General features: G+C 44.3%; 1 protein-coding gene across 1 annotated transcript in view; it reads right to left on the bottom strand.

Annotated features, from left to right (window-relative positions):
* DSCAM (DS cell adhesion molecule) overlaps window positions 1-19,036 on the bottom strand; it is a 799,693-nt gene that overhangs the window by 52,774 nt on the left and 727,883 nt on the right. Inside the window, exons 21-26 of the mRNA XM_030806202.1 lie at window positions 17,217-17,370; window positions 10,533-10,650; window positions 8,997-9,160; window positions 7,318-7,416; window positions 3,568-3,756; window positions 2,084-2,374 (exon numbers count right to left, since the gene is read on the bottom strand). Coding sequence (XP_030662062.1) covers window positions 2,084-2,374; window positions 3,568-3,756; window positions 7,318-7,416; window positions 8,997-9,160; window positions 10,533-10,650; window positions 17,217-17,370 — 1,015 coding nt within the window. The remainder of the gene's footprint in view (window positions 1-2,083; window positions 2,375-3,567; window positions 3,757-7,317; window positions 7,417-8,996; window positions 9,161-10,532; window positions 10,651-17,216; window positions 17,371-19,036) is intronic.

The following is a 19,036-nucleotide window of genomic DNA, read 5'->3' on the forward strand; positions in this document are numbered from 1 at the left end:
TTGTAGCATTTTTCAAAATTTGGGATCTTGGATTAAGTGAGAAAATTATATGTTTTCTTAGAAGACAAACATTTAAAATCCGCAGAGCACTTTGTGAATTAGAATCACAGTTTCAAATTCTACACATGAGTAGTTGCTAATTAAATCATTAGCTGTGAGCATATCATCAGTGTGCACATTTAAGCTGGGTGCCCAGGCATCTGCACATATTATTAGAGAAGCTGGGGACCAGAGTGTGAATATTGCAAGACAATGATCTAAAGTAAAAAAGATACTTACTACTCAAATGTGTGCTGGTTAACAGAGGATTTTGGTGCACCCTTAAATGCTAAGTAAAGTGCCTGGTAAGTGTCAAAGTTCTTTACTTCGTAAGATCAAATAATTCAACCATATTACGGGGAGAGGCCAGCTTGGAAGTGCTCCTCTGCCTGTGGGTGATGCTTTGTGATGGGGACACCTTTGAATGAAGTCACTGAAGAGTGAGGGCTATAAAAATAGAGGCAGCCCATGAAAAGCATCAGCCCTTGAAGAGAAAAGTTGCCGTCTGGGATGGCATAGGCTATTCTGGGGCCATAGGACAGAGCCCCTGCAGAGGCCAGGGACCCCGGCTAGTGTAACCAACACTAGAAGAGCTTTCTACAAGCTCAAGGTCTTCCTACAGCCCTGAGACCCAGGCCAGAAGTGCCAGGAAGACCCTGGGCTCTGGCAGAGGAGGAAAAAGTTGGGGAAAAATGACCTTGGACAGGAGATTTGGGGTAGGTCTGCTCTGTGTGCCGGAGCAAGAAGAGCCAGCTCTGGGCCATCCGGACATTATAGGAGAAATTGGTCAGATGAAAATCCCAGGCAACATCACCTCATTAGCTCCTTGTGGTCATTTCTGCGGGTCCTTAGGTTCACAGCCACTCTTCTTAGGATGGCGTAAACTGTGCTCCAAGGAGCTACCTGCTGCAGCTTTAATAAAGCAGCCTCCCGAATGCACGAAGTAGAGGAAGAATCTCTCCCCCAGAGAGCAGCGCTGATGCTTTTCATGGGCTGCCTCTGTCTAATTTTACAGCCCTCAGTTATGAGTGACTTCACGGAAAGGCGTCCCCTCACGAAGCATCACCCACAGGTGGAGGAGCACTTGCAACTTGGTCTTGGCTTGGCTGTCAGTCAAGGGTTTGGGTGTTTCTTGGTTAACTCATTCAACACTGTGGTCTAGCCTGACCAACAGGCAGTGAATAGAAGGCTCTGAGGAGAGTTGCACTGGAGTTCCAATTCATCCTGATGCACTGCTGCCGTTTTTACCTTGCAATTAGAGCACCTAACTCCATCCTTGCTGTTCCCCTAGTGAGAAGTCAGCGTCAACTCGCTGCTACTGGGACTTTCTAAAGTTCCTCTGCTAAGTTGCAGTCAAGGACTCGCTCCTTTTCAGCTTCATTGGGCTTAGCATTTGTTCAGTTAGCAATAAATGGCCCTTGATACCAGAAAAAATGAGTGAGATTTTAAACCATTTATTTTTGGTTAACTGATGTCAAGAGACACCTCACCTAGTTTTTGGAAAGTAAATGCAAGCGGCAAGTGTGTGTGCACGTGTTCATGGATTTCTATTATTATCTGATTTCCATCAGTGGCCCTGCTCCTGCCCAGAGACTAACATAAGCTCCTTTACCATGGAAAATTGTTTTTGCACATGCAGTTTAGGGTGTAATGAGTGCAAAAAAGAAAGTTGTTATGTGGATTGGGATGAGGTGGGGAAAGGGGTGGGAGACAACAAAAGCAATGTTAGCTCATAGACATCAACACAAGCATAGAACCACATGGTCAAGAGTCCTTCAGCCCTAAGAGAAATCACTCCTGCCCCATGACTCCCCAGTGAGACTCCCTATGGCCCTGAGTCTCATTTCTGGACACACAGTGATGGTCATCTGGATATAATGAACTAGGGAGCCCCAGACAGAGTCCATCGAATCCCCAAAGCCTAATGGGCTCCGTGGGCACTGGTCAAACTATAGCAAAGATGATGTTCGATGGGAAAGGGGCAGGGCCCACGTGCACATGCCCCAAGACACAAACAGGAGGGCCACGAAGCCAGCCAGCTTACTGCCATCGTAGTTCAGCGTAGCGAAGTTGGCCTGCTTCTCCGCGCAGCCAGCGCTGTTGCACACCCGCATCTGCAGCTCATACCAGGTGGCTTCCTGCAGGTCATACAGGATGTAGGACTTGGAGAGAGAGGTCCTCTGAGCTGTGGTCCAAACCGTGGTCCCAAAGGGCCTGTACTCTAGTGTGAAGGAGGTGATGGGGCAGCCGCCATCATTCCAGCCAACGAGGTTCAGCCTGACGCGCGTGGTGTTGATGCTGGCAAACAGTTCCTGCTCCTTTGAGAACTGGGGCTCTGTGGGAGAAGGCACATGGAGGTCAGCTCACAGGACACATAGGGAGGCCATCAGCATCTTCACGTATTTCCCTTGGACTGCTTCCTCCAGCGAGGCCAGGAGCTCAGTCCAAGTCTGGCTCACAGGCCACTGGCAACTTGTCCCCTGTTAATAGAGACTTTATGGACCAACAGGCTTTCTCCAACTGTAATGACCTGCATGTATGACAGAAAATTGCACGGTTGGAGGTTATTTTGGGGTATCTTCGAGTTCCCTAAAGAACAATACAATGTTTACATATGGGTTTCCTTCTGTGGTTTGTGCTGCAGTGTGCTCGGCTGACCTTTTTCCATCCTCATGTGATGAACCTGATTCAAGAGAAGACAGTTGGATTTGGGAAGCACCAGCGGATTTTCCTCCACAACTAAGCACTTGGTCTTGGAGCCCAGGGACCTAATGTATCTATTTCTGCATAAATCAATCCCAGATCATTTGACCTCTTACCACTTGTTACCCAAAACTGTGGCAAGGGGCACAAAAATAATACCCTTGCCATCTCATTACTCGCTCTCCTGCCATCTGACCCCACCCCACCTGACAGGACTCCCATGGGAGGGAAGCCTGCAGAGACATCTCCTTCTTCCTATGCCCACACAGAGCTGCATCATCCCTCCTTCCTTCCGGAGTTCCTGGGACAAAACCTCTTTCTCTGAATATCATTTCTTTGGGATTCATCTCCTTGAAAGTCCACATTTTAGATTAAAAAAAAAAAAACTCAACTCATATTGAAATGTTAACAATTTACCCCATCATTTTCCCTCTGAAAAGTGGGGGGCTATGTGGCAACGTGGAAATGATAGGAAGGTGGGGGCAAGGGCTGGCTAAGGGAGAAGGGTGCCTCAAAACGGCTGAGAGGGCAAGTGTCATGCTTCATGGCTGCCCAGCCTTGGCACCTCACATTCACACCAACGCCCTTGATTTTCAAATGACATTCTTCTTTTTAACCGCAAATGAAACAATAAAAGAGAGGACCAGAACACTCTGCAAAGTCCAGCTGTCCCTCTCATTATGCTGTGGAACTGCTGAAGCCATTTGAGGAATGACAAAGTTCAAACACATAAACATAAAACATGATGGATCTTTTATGATTCCAATCTCCTCTTCTGTCTGGGAAAACAAAGGATATTTAGAAGCCATGAGAAGGCATACCTACCTTTTCCTAAGGTCTTTGCTTCTATGATTTCACTTATGCGCCCTGGGCCCACTCCATTTTGGGCTGTCAGTGTGAACTTATACCAAGTCCCACATTTGAGATTTTCCAAGCGGTAGGAACGTTCACTGGGGCTGATTGGAAAACTCCCCCACTGCTCACTGTTGTCCTCGGAGTACTGCAGTATGTATCCTGCAGAGAGTGAGAAATATTCCCATGAGCACTGTTTGCTTTCTATGGGAAGTGGACTGATGTTTGCATTTTGTGTGGGTAATAGAACAAGCGTTCTCCCAACTGAAGAATCTTCACAAGGAACATTTTAGCTCTTTCTGATTCCAGGAAATTTAACCCAGCCTGGGAGAAGCGCCATGATGTACTGATTAGTAAGTCATTAGGGCCACACCAGACACTATCACTGTGAAGTATTGCTGTTTTCTGCTCATTCTCTTCTAAAAGCCATATTGGGCAGCAGGGAATACTTAAGTTGCTAAATATCTGCCCCTCAGATAATACGTGCCTGAATCCTTGAGTGCAGACATAGGCTGAAGCTGTTATTTTTGCAAGACCCGAATCTCTGGGAAAGGGACACATTATCAACAGGAGTAGAGATTTCCTCAACTGCCTCACTCCTCATGTACTCCTGGTCTCACAGTCCACAGACACTAGGAGAAACAGCTCCAAGTCTTGCAGCCATCCCAATATTCTGACAGTAGCCTGGCTTCTCTTTGGTTTGAAAAATTCCTCCAACAATTCATTCCCCCACATGAGCACTACCTCTACTTTTACAACTACTAATGATGACTGTCCACTCTAGAGCACTCACTCCATGCCAAGCCCTGTCCTAAGCCCTTTGCTTACAGTATTTCTGCAACCCTATGGAACAGTGACGACTCTCTCACAGGACACATGGGACACTGAGGTCCAGAGCAGCTAAGCGGTGAGTCCCAAGTGCTGAAAGGAGGACGCAGACCCTGCAGTCAGCCTGAAGCCCATGCTCTTCACCCCTGTGAATGCTCAAATATTCTTCCTGTTAACTCCTTCAGCTCTGTTATCTCCAGCCATGTTCCTTGTCCGCCCTGGCTAGCTGGCCTGGAACATGGTGTCTTTGCAACAACGGGTTGGTACCTTCTATTCCTGTCCTGTGGAGCTCCATTTTCATAAAAATAAAGCATTTTTTTCCCCTGCACACTACAGTGTCTCCTAAACCCAAATGGGCAGGTTTGCTGATTTCCACACCCCTTACATGGCACTCATTCATCTCCGATGCCTCCTTCTGAGGGCATTGTCAGTATCTCCCCTACTCCTTTCAGCCTTCCCTCACCACTGGCCTTCAGTGCCCATAGGGTCCCTCCTCCTTCCTGAGCCTTTGTGTTCCTCATCTGACCTCCGCAAAGCTCCTTCAGTACCTGACAGGTGATACCTGTGCACCTGCTCCCAGCCACATCCCAGCCTGTACTCCAGCCGCTCTACACATTGTAGGGACTCTGCTTTCCTCCCACTTTCCACCCTTGAAGCCACCTCAAAAAACTCCTCTAATCCTTGGTGATGATAGGCCTGTATAGTTCCCTGTCCCCTGCTATCATCCTCAGTGCCATCAGTGTCCATCAGTATGGGCACACAACTTACGACACCTCCTGATGATGGCAATGGCTTTGGCCACTACTGTGTTTCAGGAATGCTGGGTTATCTTTGTCTTGGAAACTCTCCCTCACTGAAACTGGCTTCATCTGGAAGACCCTGTGCTCTGACACACCCTTCTTGTTCTGCCTCTCTCATGTTCTCACACTTGTAGAATCCAAGCCTCATTTCATTTGAGCCCAAAGCCTAGGGTCCCTCGAGCCCATCCCTAGGTGCCCCCCATTTTTTTCCTATAAGAAGGTTCTCTAGTCAGCCTGGAACCTTTGGTAGGCCCTTTCCACAAGGAGCCTAGTTTCTCCCACTCTTCAGACTTCTGGCAATGCTTATGTTACTGGTAGTCTGTGATCCACTTTTCTTCCCAGCTGTCCAGAATCATTTAGGAAAGTCATTAGGCCAGATGTGGTGGCTCAGGACTGCAATCCCAGCACTTTGGGAGGCCAAGGCAGGTAGATCACTAAGTCAGGAGATTGAGACCATCCTGGCTAACATGGTGAAACCCCAGCTCTACTAAAAGTACAAAAAATCAGTCAGACATGGTGACACGTGCCTGTAGTCCCAGCTACGTGGGAGGCTGAGGCAGGAGAATCACTTGAACCCAGGAGGCAGAGGTTGCAGTGAGCCAAGATCACACCGCTGCACTCCAGCCTGGGCGACAGAGTGAGACTCCGTCTCAACAAAACAAAACAAAAAAGAAAGTCATTAGACTGTGGTAATTGTGACCCCTACAATTTGTGCTGTGCATCTGCAGCTGGGTCCCTGCAGCTTCTTGGCAATGACTCTGTTCATCTATTAATGACTCTCTGTGCATTCCACAAGGCAGCTGTTACAAACCTATCCCATGCTCCTCAAATCCACAGACACATCCTCACCACTATTTTAAAAAAATCACCTCACTTTTTCTTTCCTAAAAAAAAAAAAAAAGATCTTCCCTTCACCCATTGGAGTGCTGATAAATGTTTAACAACTGGTTCTTGGAGGGGAGAAAAAAGGCTCTGATTTGTAGCATTTCTGATTTACATGGTGAGGGAATGTTCTTGGGGTGGCTGTGGCCACTGAGCGTGAAGCTGGGAAGGGATGTGGCACGTCACTCTTGGAGCTGGAAGGAGCTGCTCCAGCACACTACTAATGTCACTCTGAAATGCTCCTGACTTCCAGTTTACTTCCCAGCCTTCCTTCTCTCTCGGAAGAAAGGATGTTCTCTGCCTTAGGAAGTCTAAGCCCCTATTCTCTCTCCCCAGCCCTGGGACCTCCTTTATGGCGCAGGCCCTCTTTCCTGTGTATCTTCTGTCTCTAGCTTAACTCCACCTACACTAGAACGACCATGCTCACTCCTTCCATATAAACCTCATTTAGGCTGGGCATGGTGGCTCACGCCTGTAATCCCAGTACTTTGAGAGGCCAAGGTGAGTGGATCGCCTGAGGTCAGAAGTTCGAGACCAGCCTGGCCAACATGGCAAAACCCGTCTCTAGTAAAAATACAAAAACTAGCTGGGCGCAGTGGTGTGTGTCTGTAATCCCAGCTACTTGGGAGGTTGAGGCAGAAGAATCGCTTGAACTCGAGAGGCGGAGGTTGCAGTGAGCTGAGATAGTGCCATTGCACTCCAGCCTGGGTGACAGAGTGAGACTCCATCTCAAAAAAAACAAAACCAAACCAAACCTTGTTTATATACCTCAACTATGAACTAATTGCGAAGATTTTGTGCAAATAGATTGTTTTACATCTACACTTTAGGTCCTCTGTCTTTTATTACTTTCTAAGTCAGGACAGTACCTATGGTTACATAAATGAATGACATTGTGTTGACAAAACAAAAAAAGAAACAGTATTTAGAATCTCAAAAAAGAGATGTCCAAATTTCTTTTTTCTTTCTTTCTTGCAACTGTTGATATTTCACTCTGTAAATGAGCATCCTTGGATGAATGATTTGAGTTTCAACAAATATCCTAAAAATAAATGTATGGTTTCTTTCTTAGGTAATGGAGGGATTATTTATATGATGTATTTTTGGGGGAGAATAAACTAACACATACCAGTCATTTGCTGAAGATGTGTCACTTATTGGCATGTGGATCACACAACTAATCAACTATTGTGGACAATCTATATCTTATTACCTCTGATAGAGCTGCCCCCGTTGTCTCCAGGGAGCCAAGAAAGGGTGATGGAGGAAGACGTGGTCTTGGAGACTGTAAGCCGAGGCTGATCTGGTGGAACTAGAGAGGAAACAGTTTTTAGAAAACAAGAATTAGTTTTTCACATCTTTAATTTTCCTGAACAGTCATCTACCAACTCATTTTTAATAGCCATTTATTAAATAAGTGTTTTAGATTGCCAAAATATGCAATTCACTTCTGTCAAAATGTCTATTTAGTTGATATCCTGGGCTAAAGAGATAGAACAGAGTGAATCTATTATTAAAAAAAAATTCAGCCACATTTCTATTTGGATTCATATCTAACTCATTTCCTCACCAGTTCCTTGACTGTCTGAGTTATTTATCACTAATTGAAATCTTCTTTAAACTTACTAAGGATACATGCCTCATTTTACTATGAATTTCAGCCATGAAATTTAAGTGAAAAAGATAAATGGCATCCACTTAGCAGTTCCGTTCTTCTCAGGATGGAAAAGGTGAAGGAGGAAAAATAGCTAGTGGGAAAAAGAATTGCAAAAATCTTCACTTTCTAAGCTATTCCTCCAAGATGCAACACACACACACACACACACACACACACACACACACACACACACACACAGAAAATCAAAAGCAGGCCTTTGGACTGCAGAACGTGAACTGGTCTCTCTTACAAGGCTTGTAGAATACATACTGGTAAATAAGTCTGGATGGGTTCTGAGGACAGAAACACTAAAGAAATTCAGAATCAGGTTATCCAAATCGTATAGAAAGCTTCATATAAAATTCCCTTCTCTTTTCCTCTGAGAGAAGCCTAATATATTGACCTATCTCTTCAGAGTCATAATATAGTGCCTGTCTTCCAAAATTCCCTGGAATTCTCCTGACTTCAATTAACTTGAAATTCAAGATCAATTTTGCAGTATTTTTAGAAATATAGTTCTTCTCCTTCCATCCCACTGAGAACAGTATTGATTTCATTTTTACTTGCTGTAATCTATTAATGTGACAACACCTAAATCCAAAGAAGCACATACTTTGATTTTTCTACTAATAAAATATTGCTGTGCATACAAATCTGAACTCAATCAGTTATTGATTGGGATTTACACAAAATTTTAATATGACAGTCTTTTGTTGTGCACATTTTGTGTATGGTATCAAGAAAAATACTTAGTATTAAATACATAGCTAAATACGGCAGCAATCTACTTAGAGCTCCAGTTACTGTCATTTTTTAAAATACATTGCATATAAAAATTGAGTTAGTTAGCATACAAAAAAGACCACAATTCAGACTTGCTTTTTGTTTGTGTTTTCTGGGATACACTTACACATATGTAGAACAAACAGTGCAATTAATGGAAATCATTAAGAAGGACCTTTTTAGACATGCACACACAAAGAAAAAAGAGACTAGGCATTCTGTATGCAAAGATGTTTCGTATCTCAGTATTTCTGAGGTTGTGAATGCTTTGTATTTTCTTTGATTTGTTTAATTACATTTCGCAAGATGAACATGCGTTTTCTTTTTCTGTAACATGGAAACAGAGGTTAGCTCTTTATAAGGGCTGATTTTAAGATTCGTTCAATGCTACTCTTTGCATAGAAAGCGTACATGTAAAAGATATCATTAAAAAGAGTCCTCAAATGTTGTACCTTGTACTTGTAAGTTTAAAATAATTTCATCGGATCCCCAGTTGTTATTGGCAATGCAGCTGTAATAGCCGGAGTCTTCTGCTTTTACCGTGCGAATAATGAAGCTTCCGTTGCTAAAGATGCTCCTCCGCCCATCAATCGTTACTAGACTGGGTGTCCCGTTACTGCCTCACAGGAAGAAAAATGCACAGATTAAAGAAATTACAATCCAAATTAGCTGAGGTTGGGGAAAAGCATAAAGACTTTGTGAAGCAAACAGCACATTTGGAAGCTTCGTATTTCTTGCATTATGAAAGAACTAAATATGATTACATAATGAAAACAATCAACAGCTGTGTAGCTGAAGTTTTCCTTTGCAAAAAATGTTACGTTGAAGATGAGATCTGTGTCAAGGGCCCAGATCACTGGCTCAAGTCAGTGGACTCTTCATCCATGCCAGAGACTGATGGGTCCCTCTTTACTCCGCTCTGTGGGCACTGGAGATATCCTCATTTTGGCAATTCTGGGAATTTCTTCTGTAGGCAGAAGTGCCAGTTTGAACAAATCATAGAGGGGAAACTAAACCTTGGGATCATTTTTAGATTCACTTAAAGTCACAATTATTCATGATTTTGACATGAAAAATGACATGTGATATCTCAAGAGGGTGATGAGTTTACCCTAGTATAAAAAGAACTGCGCGGCCATCATAACCACTGCTCCGCTGGCAGATTGTCCCGTCCTCTGGGGTCGTTCCCACAATAGGCAGAATGCCAGCTTGACCTTGGGAGCCACAGATTTCATTTGGATGAACCAACTTTAAATGCATGAGAAAAGTGGTCACTACACCAAGCCATTATTTCTATAGTTTATGCCTTCTAAGTGCTTTTGCTTGAAAACAGGCATCCTTCCGAATCCATTAGATCACATTTCTATGCTCATAAGTGAATTGTCAACCCTTTACTTATATCCTAATTTCTTCTCCTGAATAGAGATACAGCACTTTAAAAAGTTATATGGACAGACCACATCTCACTCACTCTCTCCCTCTATCTTGGCTCCTATTATTTTAATAATTACTATGGAGTATGGAGAACCAGATTTTAAATTAGCAAAGTCCTAATGTACTCCATTTCTTAAAGTTCTCTCTCAGGGTATTTGAGTTATGGTTAGTTCACTATCTTTAAAGAAGAAGAGATAGGTGTTAAGTCTCACAATAACCTTGGCTACATTCATCTCAGTTACGTGGACAATTTACCTGAGAGGGTGCAGCAAACTTCCACAATAATTGAGTTGGTTCGACTATTTTCCTTGCAAGCATTCTCTCATGAATTGAAAGGCTCTGAATTAACAGAGGGTTGATACAATAAATCAGACCCTTTCGGTGCTAAAGCTGAGATTCCTCCCCTGCCCTCATCTCAGAAGAACTGGTAGGTTTCCTTGAGTTTTCACTAATACAAATAAACACAAAATTAGGAGACCACTAGACACAACCTGAGTATGTCAGATGTAATCTCTTAGAGTTTCACTGAAGGCATACATTGGGTTACTGGTTACCTGTCTTTCATCCATTTGACCGCAGGAGAAGGGTCCCCAACAGCCTTACAAGGCAAGACAATGTCTCTCATCCATGGAGTAGTCACCGTCCCACTGAAGGTCAGGATTCGTGCAGGAGCTGAGGAACCAAACAAAGTGGAAGCCTGATTACTCCACAGACGTGTCTACACAGAGGCCCACATGACCTACTCAATAAGGGCAATACCTAAAAATGGATGTGAAGCCAATTCACATTACGACTGTCAACACTACTCTCTGGTACCCGGGTTATGAGGAATTGTCATTGTAAGGATACACAGCTAGCAGGAAATTCCCATTGTAGCATTCTTTTTTTCTATTGACTAATCACGAGGAGTCCAAATTAAATATCTGGGGTTTCCTAAGCCAAGCAGCTCCAAGCTGTGTTTTCTATGAGCCCAATTATTTCTCAAAGTACTTTATGAAGCAATTTACATCAACACAAAAACTGCTCATTAAAATATACTTTAGTATCAGAGAAAGTAGACAATACAAAACACAAAGGCCGCAAAGACGGGAAGGAGTAAAACTGGAACAAGTTCTACTTATCAATTTCCCGCCTGTATTATAGCAACTTGATCTTTAGGACACACATTAAGGAGAATGAACATTTTCGGAGTGGCCTCTCTTGCAGAACAACCATTTGCTTGGGACAGTGATTCAGACGGCCAAACAGGAGCATCTGCCAGGGGCATCTGGTGCTGGTGCAGCCCCAAGGTAGCAGGAAGTCCCAGGAGACAGTCAGAAAAAGCCCAGGGTGAACTTGCCTTGGAGTCCAGTGTGGCCAGCAATGAGAGTTTCTAGTGCTACCTCCATCAGTGAGTCACAAAAGCTGCCAGGGACACCACACACAAGTCTTCCAGAGGAAAACAATCTGCTCAGTCTTTGCCATACATTGGGACATTACTTTCTGGGGCGTAAACAGGAACCAGGGGCTTCTCCTGTCCTTTTAGCCAGGATGCTTCAGACACTGTCATGGAGCTGGGGACATAGAGGAAACAGGTGCCCCTACAGGAGCTCACCCTCGATAGATGCACAGACCAAAAACCATAGGTGGAAGGCAGCTTTGATCTGATTGAGAGCCCATAAAAATGGGACAAATGTGAGACCCCTGCACCATTTCTGGGTTGAGGGTTTGCACTGGCAAAGGAAGGTGAGGAGAAGGCTCCCCTAGGGAAACTCTAGAATCCCAGGAAGGGCAGAGCACCCAGAGCCAGGTCATTATGCAGCTATCCTAGTACCGAATACCCACATTAGTCACTAGGATCTACCAGACCAAATCATACATTTTTGCTTCTGGGCACTGTGGGCAAGAGTAGAGAGAAAAAGAAAATGCCAGAGGGCTTAGAAGCTGGACCTTGTATTTGTTGCAGCAAAACCCATGTTTCAAGCAATTTCCCCAGACTGAGATGAAGTATTCTAAGGCAGGGCCCATTTCATCAGCCATTGACGTTTCTGATTTTGCATCGTGACAACAAAAAGGTCCTGATTAGGCAGCATCAGATTTCCTGCACTGGCAGCTTTTGGCATTTTCTTTTTCACACTCTTCAGACAGTTCTTTAGAGAGTGGAAAATGTCCTCAGCAGTAAAAGCGGGGTGGCTAGAGAAATTCAGCTAGAGGTAGGGGCTTTCCAGCTTTATAACAGTCACCCACTTTAAGAAATATGTTTTACATCAAACTCCAGAAGCTACACATGCATTGGGATATTGTGTATGTGCAAACAGTTGCAGGAATAAAGACTTCACTGTATGTGATGCATTCTGATGTTTCCTGCCTTTTTTAAACCCTAGTTTAGTCTAGTCTATTTGATTTGACTCTGTTCCATTCTATTCCATTGTTGTTCTTTAACATTGTCGGCATAACCCCTCAAATTAACTCCAGGACTTATGAATGCTTTTCCATTAGTAATTTAAAAAATACAAGCTAGAGCTACTTCATCTTCAAGCCCAACAACTCCCAATGCTATCGCTCAATGCCCATTTTAGACAGCTGAAATTTAAAGGGTCTCTAGCCAGAAATGTATGACTGGGCAACTCGACACACTAGACCTGGGGCAGCCAAGAGAATCCCCTAGAATCTTTGTTTAAAATGCAGGTTCCCACCACAGCCTTGTGGATTCAGCAGCTCTTTCGTGTGCTTGGGGCATCTGCCTTTTGACAAGCATCCCAGGTGATTCTGATGAGAAACTGAACCCCTCTGCAACCTGGTATCCCCTCTGATTTGGGTCCTGTTTGTTCTCAGCCACGGGGCCAGGCTCTCTGTGCCTCCTTCGTGTCTTGGACCCCCTCCTAGGAGGGGCTGCCCCCAGGACCAGTGCCATGGCCCCATTCTGCCACTCCCTCCATAAAAGCAGTGGTCCTGCTCTTCTTCAATCTATGTCTGAATTTTGGACCCTGCTACCTGTCGCTAGACTGCTGCTGGTCTGTCTTGACTTCCCAACAACTACAGAATAACCTATCTCAATCTCCTCCGCTGTGGACAACCCCATCCCTCTAGGATGGGCCTTTCAGCCTTAATGGTTTGCCAGTGTCTGGGCTTCTGGGTGGGGGCTGCCCAATTGACTGTCTGCTCCACCCTGAGGCACTCCCTAGCTTATCCCCTTTCCAGAAAACCTACCTACAGCAACCCTAACCCTGAGTCAACCTCCCTTAGGCATGAAAAGTTGAACATTTCTGGAAAAAAAATCCATGCAATAGAGCATTTGGAGATTGACCACCATTTAGGATCACCAACCTCAATTGAACTGTCAGCACTCCCTGCTGGTCTTACTGTTTCTTTAATAAATGTCCTCCCCTTTCCCTGCAACGATGGCTTCCTACTGTCCCTCCTCTTCTCACACTTCTGGGCTTCCCTCCACTCTCCCCAAATTGCCTAATGCCTCAGAGACACCATCCAGGAACCCTGCATTTCCAGCCACCAAATCTGTGAACCTACTAGCATTTCCTCCTCTAAACCTCAGTGCCGCGGTCGTGGGCTCTTTCTTATGTATTGTTGATTTCTCCTTTCTCCCTCTCTACTGGGATCTTCCCGTTACCACACAAACATGCTCTGATGGCAGGCCTCATGAAAAACAATGAACCCAGAGCCTTTCCTCGAATGAGAGCCTCCCACCCCCTCCCAGCTTCTTCTCTTGGTTGTCACTTCTTCCAGGTGATGTGTGTTGAAGGAATGTTCTGCCCAGTCAGCCTGCCCCTCACCTCCTACCCACTTTCTCACCTGACTCAGGCTCATTTCTGCATGCCCCTCCACAACCACTGATGCTGCTCACAGAAAGGTCACCAAGATCTCCTGTGTGGCCACACTGAGGGGCATTTTCGCCTGGTTTCGCCTGACTTTCCAGCAGCAGTAGCCTCACCTGACCACTCCCTCCTTTTGCAAGCATCTGTTTTGAATCCACAGCCTAACACCCTCCCGGCTCTGCTGCCTCTCTGGCTTTTCCCCTTTTCCTTTGCCTGCTCCCACTCCCTTTGAGAGTCCATCCTGCACCTTCATCTCTCCTCTATCTCTCAGCCAATCTCATTCCCATCCCAGGTGTAAGTGATACCCAGATGCTGATGCCCCTGAATTTCTGCCTCCTGCCAGATGTCTCTTGAGAGCCAGGACATGCCTCAGTGCACAGACGCCTCTGAGTGAATGGCTCTTCGTCACCTTGGATTGAACCCCTCCAAATGTCTGTACCTCCTCTCACTGGTTTCAAAATCCACTTCTTCCACGGTCTTCTTCATCAAGAAATCATGCCTCCACGTATGCTAACTCACATGAGAATTTAGGTGTTCATTCTTGCTATCTCCTTCTCCACCCTCCTCCATTTCTGCCACCGAGTCCCCTCCGCTCTGCGTCCACAACGCAGCCCAGGCCCCTCGGCTTCTCCTCTCAATCCTCTTTGCCAGTCTGCTAGTCCAAGCCTCACTCGGTGACCCGTCGGCTTCCTGGCTGGGCACCTGCTTTTATCACCCTTCCTTCTCTGCAGTCCATTCAGGACAGAGAGACCAGGGTGGTCTTAAAAAGCACACCCGCCATTAGTTATAAGAAAGGCATTTAATTAGGACGTCTATAAAAAGGGAAACTAGGTGTGACGTAAATGGCAACTCTCTGTACTATCATCACAATTTTTCTGTAAATCTAAAACTGTTCTAAAAAATAAGGTTTATCACACACACACACACACACACACACACGCACACAGAGAGAAAGAGAGACCATGTGCCTCCTTTGCTTAAAACCCTACACCATCCACCATCTCCTTATTTCTCTTGCGGGAAAATCTGAAATCCCTAACACAGTGTTGAAAACCCAGCATGATCAGGCCCCTGTCTTCCTTCCCAGCGTCTCCGGGACCACTGTTCCTTCCCTGGCCCCAGCAGGGTCCAGTGTCCTGGACCTCCCACCTGCTAAATCTTTCTCTGCAGGAGCTTCTGACTCCTCTTCTTCCCTCTTCACATAACCACCTTTGCTTGTGCTCAGGGACCAAGTGTGTCTTCCATCTGACACTCCAGGTGAAGTCCTCTCACACTATTTCTTTATAGCACTTACTGCAGTTTGTCTTTATGCATATACTTTTGTGACGCTTTGTTTACTGACTGTATTAGTCTGTTCTCATGCTGCTAATAAAGGCATGCCTGAGACTGGGTAATTTATAAAGGAAAGAGGTTTAATGGACTCACAGTGCCACATGGCTGGGGAGGCCTCACAATTATGGCAGAAGGCGAATGAGGAGCATAGGGCATGTATTACATGGCGGCAGGCAAGAGAGCATGTGTGGGGGACCTCCCCTTTACAAAACCATCAGATCTCATGAGACTTACTATCATGAGAACAGCACAGGAAAGACCTGCCCCCATGACTCAATTACCTCCCACTGGGTCCCTCCCATGACACACGGAAATTATGGGAGCTACAATCCAAGATGAGATTTGGGTGGGGACACAGCCAAACCATATCACTGACTGGTTCTCCACCAAACTGTAAGCTTCAGGGGGTCAGGGAGTGAACGCATCTCTTAAACCATCTTAAAAGACTCCTCTGGGCTCTCCAAACTCTGCTTTCTTTTCCCTAGTGGGTCCATGCCTTTATTCTAGACAATAGGATATTAGCAAAAATAATGTATACACTTCCATATCTGGCTCATGAAAACCTCTCATCAAACTCTCCATACTCCCTTCTTCCCCCATCTATGTAGCTGTAAATGAGGAGAAATCCAGGGTTATAAATCATAAGGTAGAAGAGGCCTGGATCCCTGAATCACCATGTGGAACAGGCCACCCATGAGAGCCCTGGCCAAAAATATCTCTGTTGGACTATATTATTATGTGAAGCCACTGAGATTTAGGGAACATTTGTTTCAGCAGTCAGCCTCCCTTGACCAAATCCTCTGTGTCCCCAGCATAGACCCTGACATACAACAGGCACTCAAAATGACTTATTAAATGACTGGAGGACATTGAATTTCCCCAGGCAAGACCTGCTTCTATGGGAGTTTTCAATTGTTCCCCCACTGAATAAGTCATACCCCACTGCACTAGCCAGGCCTTTCTGGCTGTGTCTAGAGATAGAACTTTTAGAGCACAAAGGAAAGGAAGAAACATTATTGCTAATCCTATGTGTTTTGTTGCAGTTTTTTTGTTTTGTTGTTGTTGTTGTTTTTGGTAAATCCCACAGCTCAGTCCTTATGTCCAACATTTTCCTTGGTAATCATCATTTTCTCATTCTCAGGGAGTGGCTGGATATCATGATCGAAGAGTATAATACACAAAATAAGTCCCCCAGTTTATTTCCCTTACCAACTTATTTTCTATCTGTATTTGAGCTCAAAGTGTGACACCCCTCTTTTTTCCCCTCACTGCTTTATTCTGCCTATTTCTTAACTATCTCATTAAAAAGCACATTTTTAAGAGAATTCTTGGAGGTAAAATTGGAATCTTGGAATGTTTATTCTTCTCTTTCAGGCTCTCAGAGAACATATTAGTAATAAGTTGCCTCTGTGCTATAACCCAAAATTAGGGGCAACTCCTGCTGGCCTGGAATTGTGTTTTAAGGAAAGTGACTTATGAATGCTAATTTAGGGGGTTCCTGGAAACACCGGATGGCTGTCCAGAAGAGCAAGAATACCCTGTGCCTGCATGTGCTTTTTAAGGACCAGTTTAATGTCCAAACGTGAAGATATTATATTCACTTTAAGGAACTTTTTATTCTTTGGTGACTCTTACTTCCTGCTGTTATTTAAAGTCTTTGCTTATAGCATTCTATCAACAGATAGTAAATGATTTTCAAATATTTTTAAGCTTGCAAATTCCATAGACTATAAAATAGACATTTCTCATTAAGAAGTGTGATACCTGATTTTGGTGAAAGTAGAACATCCTTGGGAAAATGTCATGTAATGATTTTCAGCTACTCCAAGGGGTGAATGAGGGCTCCTTTCCTAATTTTCATAGACACTTCCATTGTAAGGCCACTCATTCTCAGCTCTGTGTTTACCTCCAGGGAATTCCTTTTCCATGGGACAGAAGCTCAGAGCTTGTTAGCCACAACCCTGTTTCTTGAGCTAAAATGTGATATTCTGGTTTATTTGATTTTTAGGGCAGTGTAAGTTTTATTTCAGGTAAAACAGAGACTTAAAAACAGTCGTTACAACAGGAAATGAGGTCCTTATATCTACTGCCTACCTTTTGCTAGTGGCTCGACTGTGATGATTTCACTGCTGTTGCCTCTTCCAGCTGAAGTCACGGCCACCACCCAGACGCTGTACTGACGATTCCTACTCAGGTTGGGAATTCTGTAGGAGAATGAGTCGGGAGAGGCCTCAAACTCGCTGATCACCTGTGAAAAGAGACATAAGTGTTCTCACATTCAAAGAAGCATGTGGCACAAATGGATTTCCCGAAGGAATGGTCATGAACATATTAAATATTATAACAAAAAAACTCAACTCACTCTCCTCTAAAAGGCTGGCTTTGCAATATAAAATATAACCGGTAAGTTTAAGTGACCCACCATCTACATTTTTCTCTGCAGCAGCTTTGATGGCCACCAATAAATAATTTACCCCTTTACATTACAGGCCACAGCACTTCTGTATTTGGCTGAGATGGAGTAACAAGAACCAGATTTACCCTCCCACCTCAAACAACTGAGGAACACACACCATCTATAAAACAATGGTTCTAAAAGCATTGCACATCAGGTAATAAATGACAGTGATCTCTGAAAGATGGGAAACAAATGAAGAAAACCCCACAATCGCAGAGTTTTTGCAATTTTTAGGGCAGTGTAAATTTTATTTCTGATAAAATAGAGAGCATTGCCTTCTCAACTCAGGAGGCTGGCAGCCTTTCCAAGCTGAGGAGGCAGAGCTGAGAGCCTGAAGGAAGCTAGAGTTCACAAGGAAGAGCACTGGAAAGAGAGCTACACACAAAGGACAAGCTCTGGAGATTGAAGAGGGTCCTACTTGGGTATTCAGCTGAGCAGATCCGTGGATGCGTGTGAGGAAACTACCCGAGGCCAGGGAAAGGACCACCTGAAAGAATTGGAGGTCACGGTGCCTAACACTCACACAGGGCTGGGAGTAGTGGCTGTTCCCACCAGTTGGGTTGGAAAACATCAAGATTCCTCGAGCACTGGGTGTAGTGCATAAGGGTCTTACCACAAAGGGGGAAATAATTAGCCCCAGACTGAATACCACTCTAGTCTTTCCTAATTATTCTTAAAAGCAAGACTTAGAGAGAACAAATTATTCCTAAATAACTTAACTACATCCAAGAATAAAGGTCAAGAATATTTATAGAATTTATAGAAATTGAAGCATGTAGTACTCCAAAAGGTAAAGTTCACAAAGTTTAACACCTAATAAAATATTTCCACATACAAATAGCCCAAATATCTGTCAAGTGATGACTGGATAAACAGAATATGTCATAGCGATACCATGGAGTCTGTATTAGTCCGTTTTCATGCTGCTGATAAAGACATACCCAAGACTAGGTAATTTATAAAGAAAAAGAGGTTTAATGGACTCACAGTTCCACATGGCTGGGGAGGTCTCACAATCATGGCAGAAGGTGAAAGGCACGTCTCACATGGTGGCAGGCAAGAAAGAATGAGGCCAAGCAAAAGGGGTTCCCCCTTGTAAAACCATTATATCTCATGAGACTTATTCACTACCACGAGAACAGTATAGAGGAAACTGCCCTCATGATTCCATTATCTCCCACCGGGTCTCTCCCACAACACGTGGGAATTATGGGAGCTATAATTAAAGATGAGATTTGGGTGGGGACATGGAGCCCAGCCATATCAGAGTGTTATGAGATAATAGAAAGGAATGAAGTACTGATAAATGCTATAACTTGGATAAATCTTGAAAACATTATGCTAAGTGAAAGGAGCCAATTACAAGGAACCACACATTTATGATTCCCTTCATTTAAAATGTTCAGAATAGGCAGATCGGTGGCAACATAAATTAGATTAGTGGTTGTCAGGGGCA

This window comes from Nomascus leucogenys, chromosome 25, assembly GCF_006542625.1.
Source record: "Nomascus leucogenys isolate Asia chromosome 25, Asia_NLE_v1, whole genome shotgun sequence".
NCBI classification, from domain to species: domain Eukaryota; kingdom Metazoa; phylum Chordata; class Mammalia; order Primates; family Hylobatidae; genus Nomascus; species Nomascus leucogenys.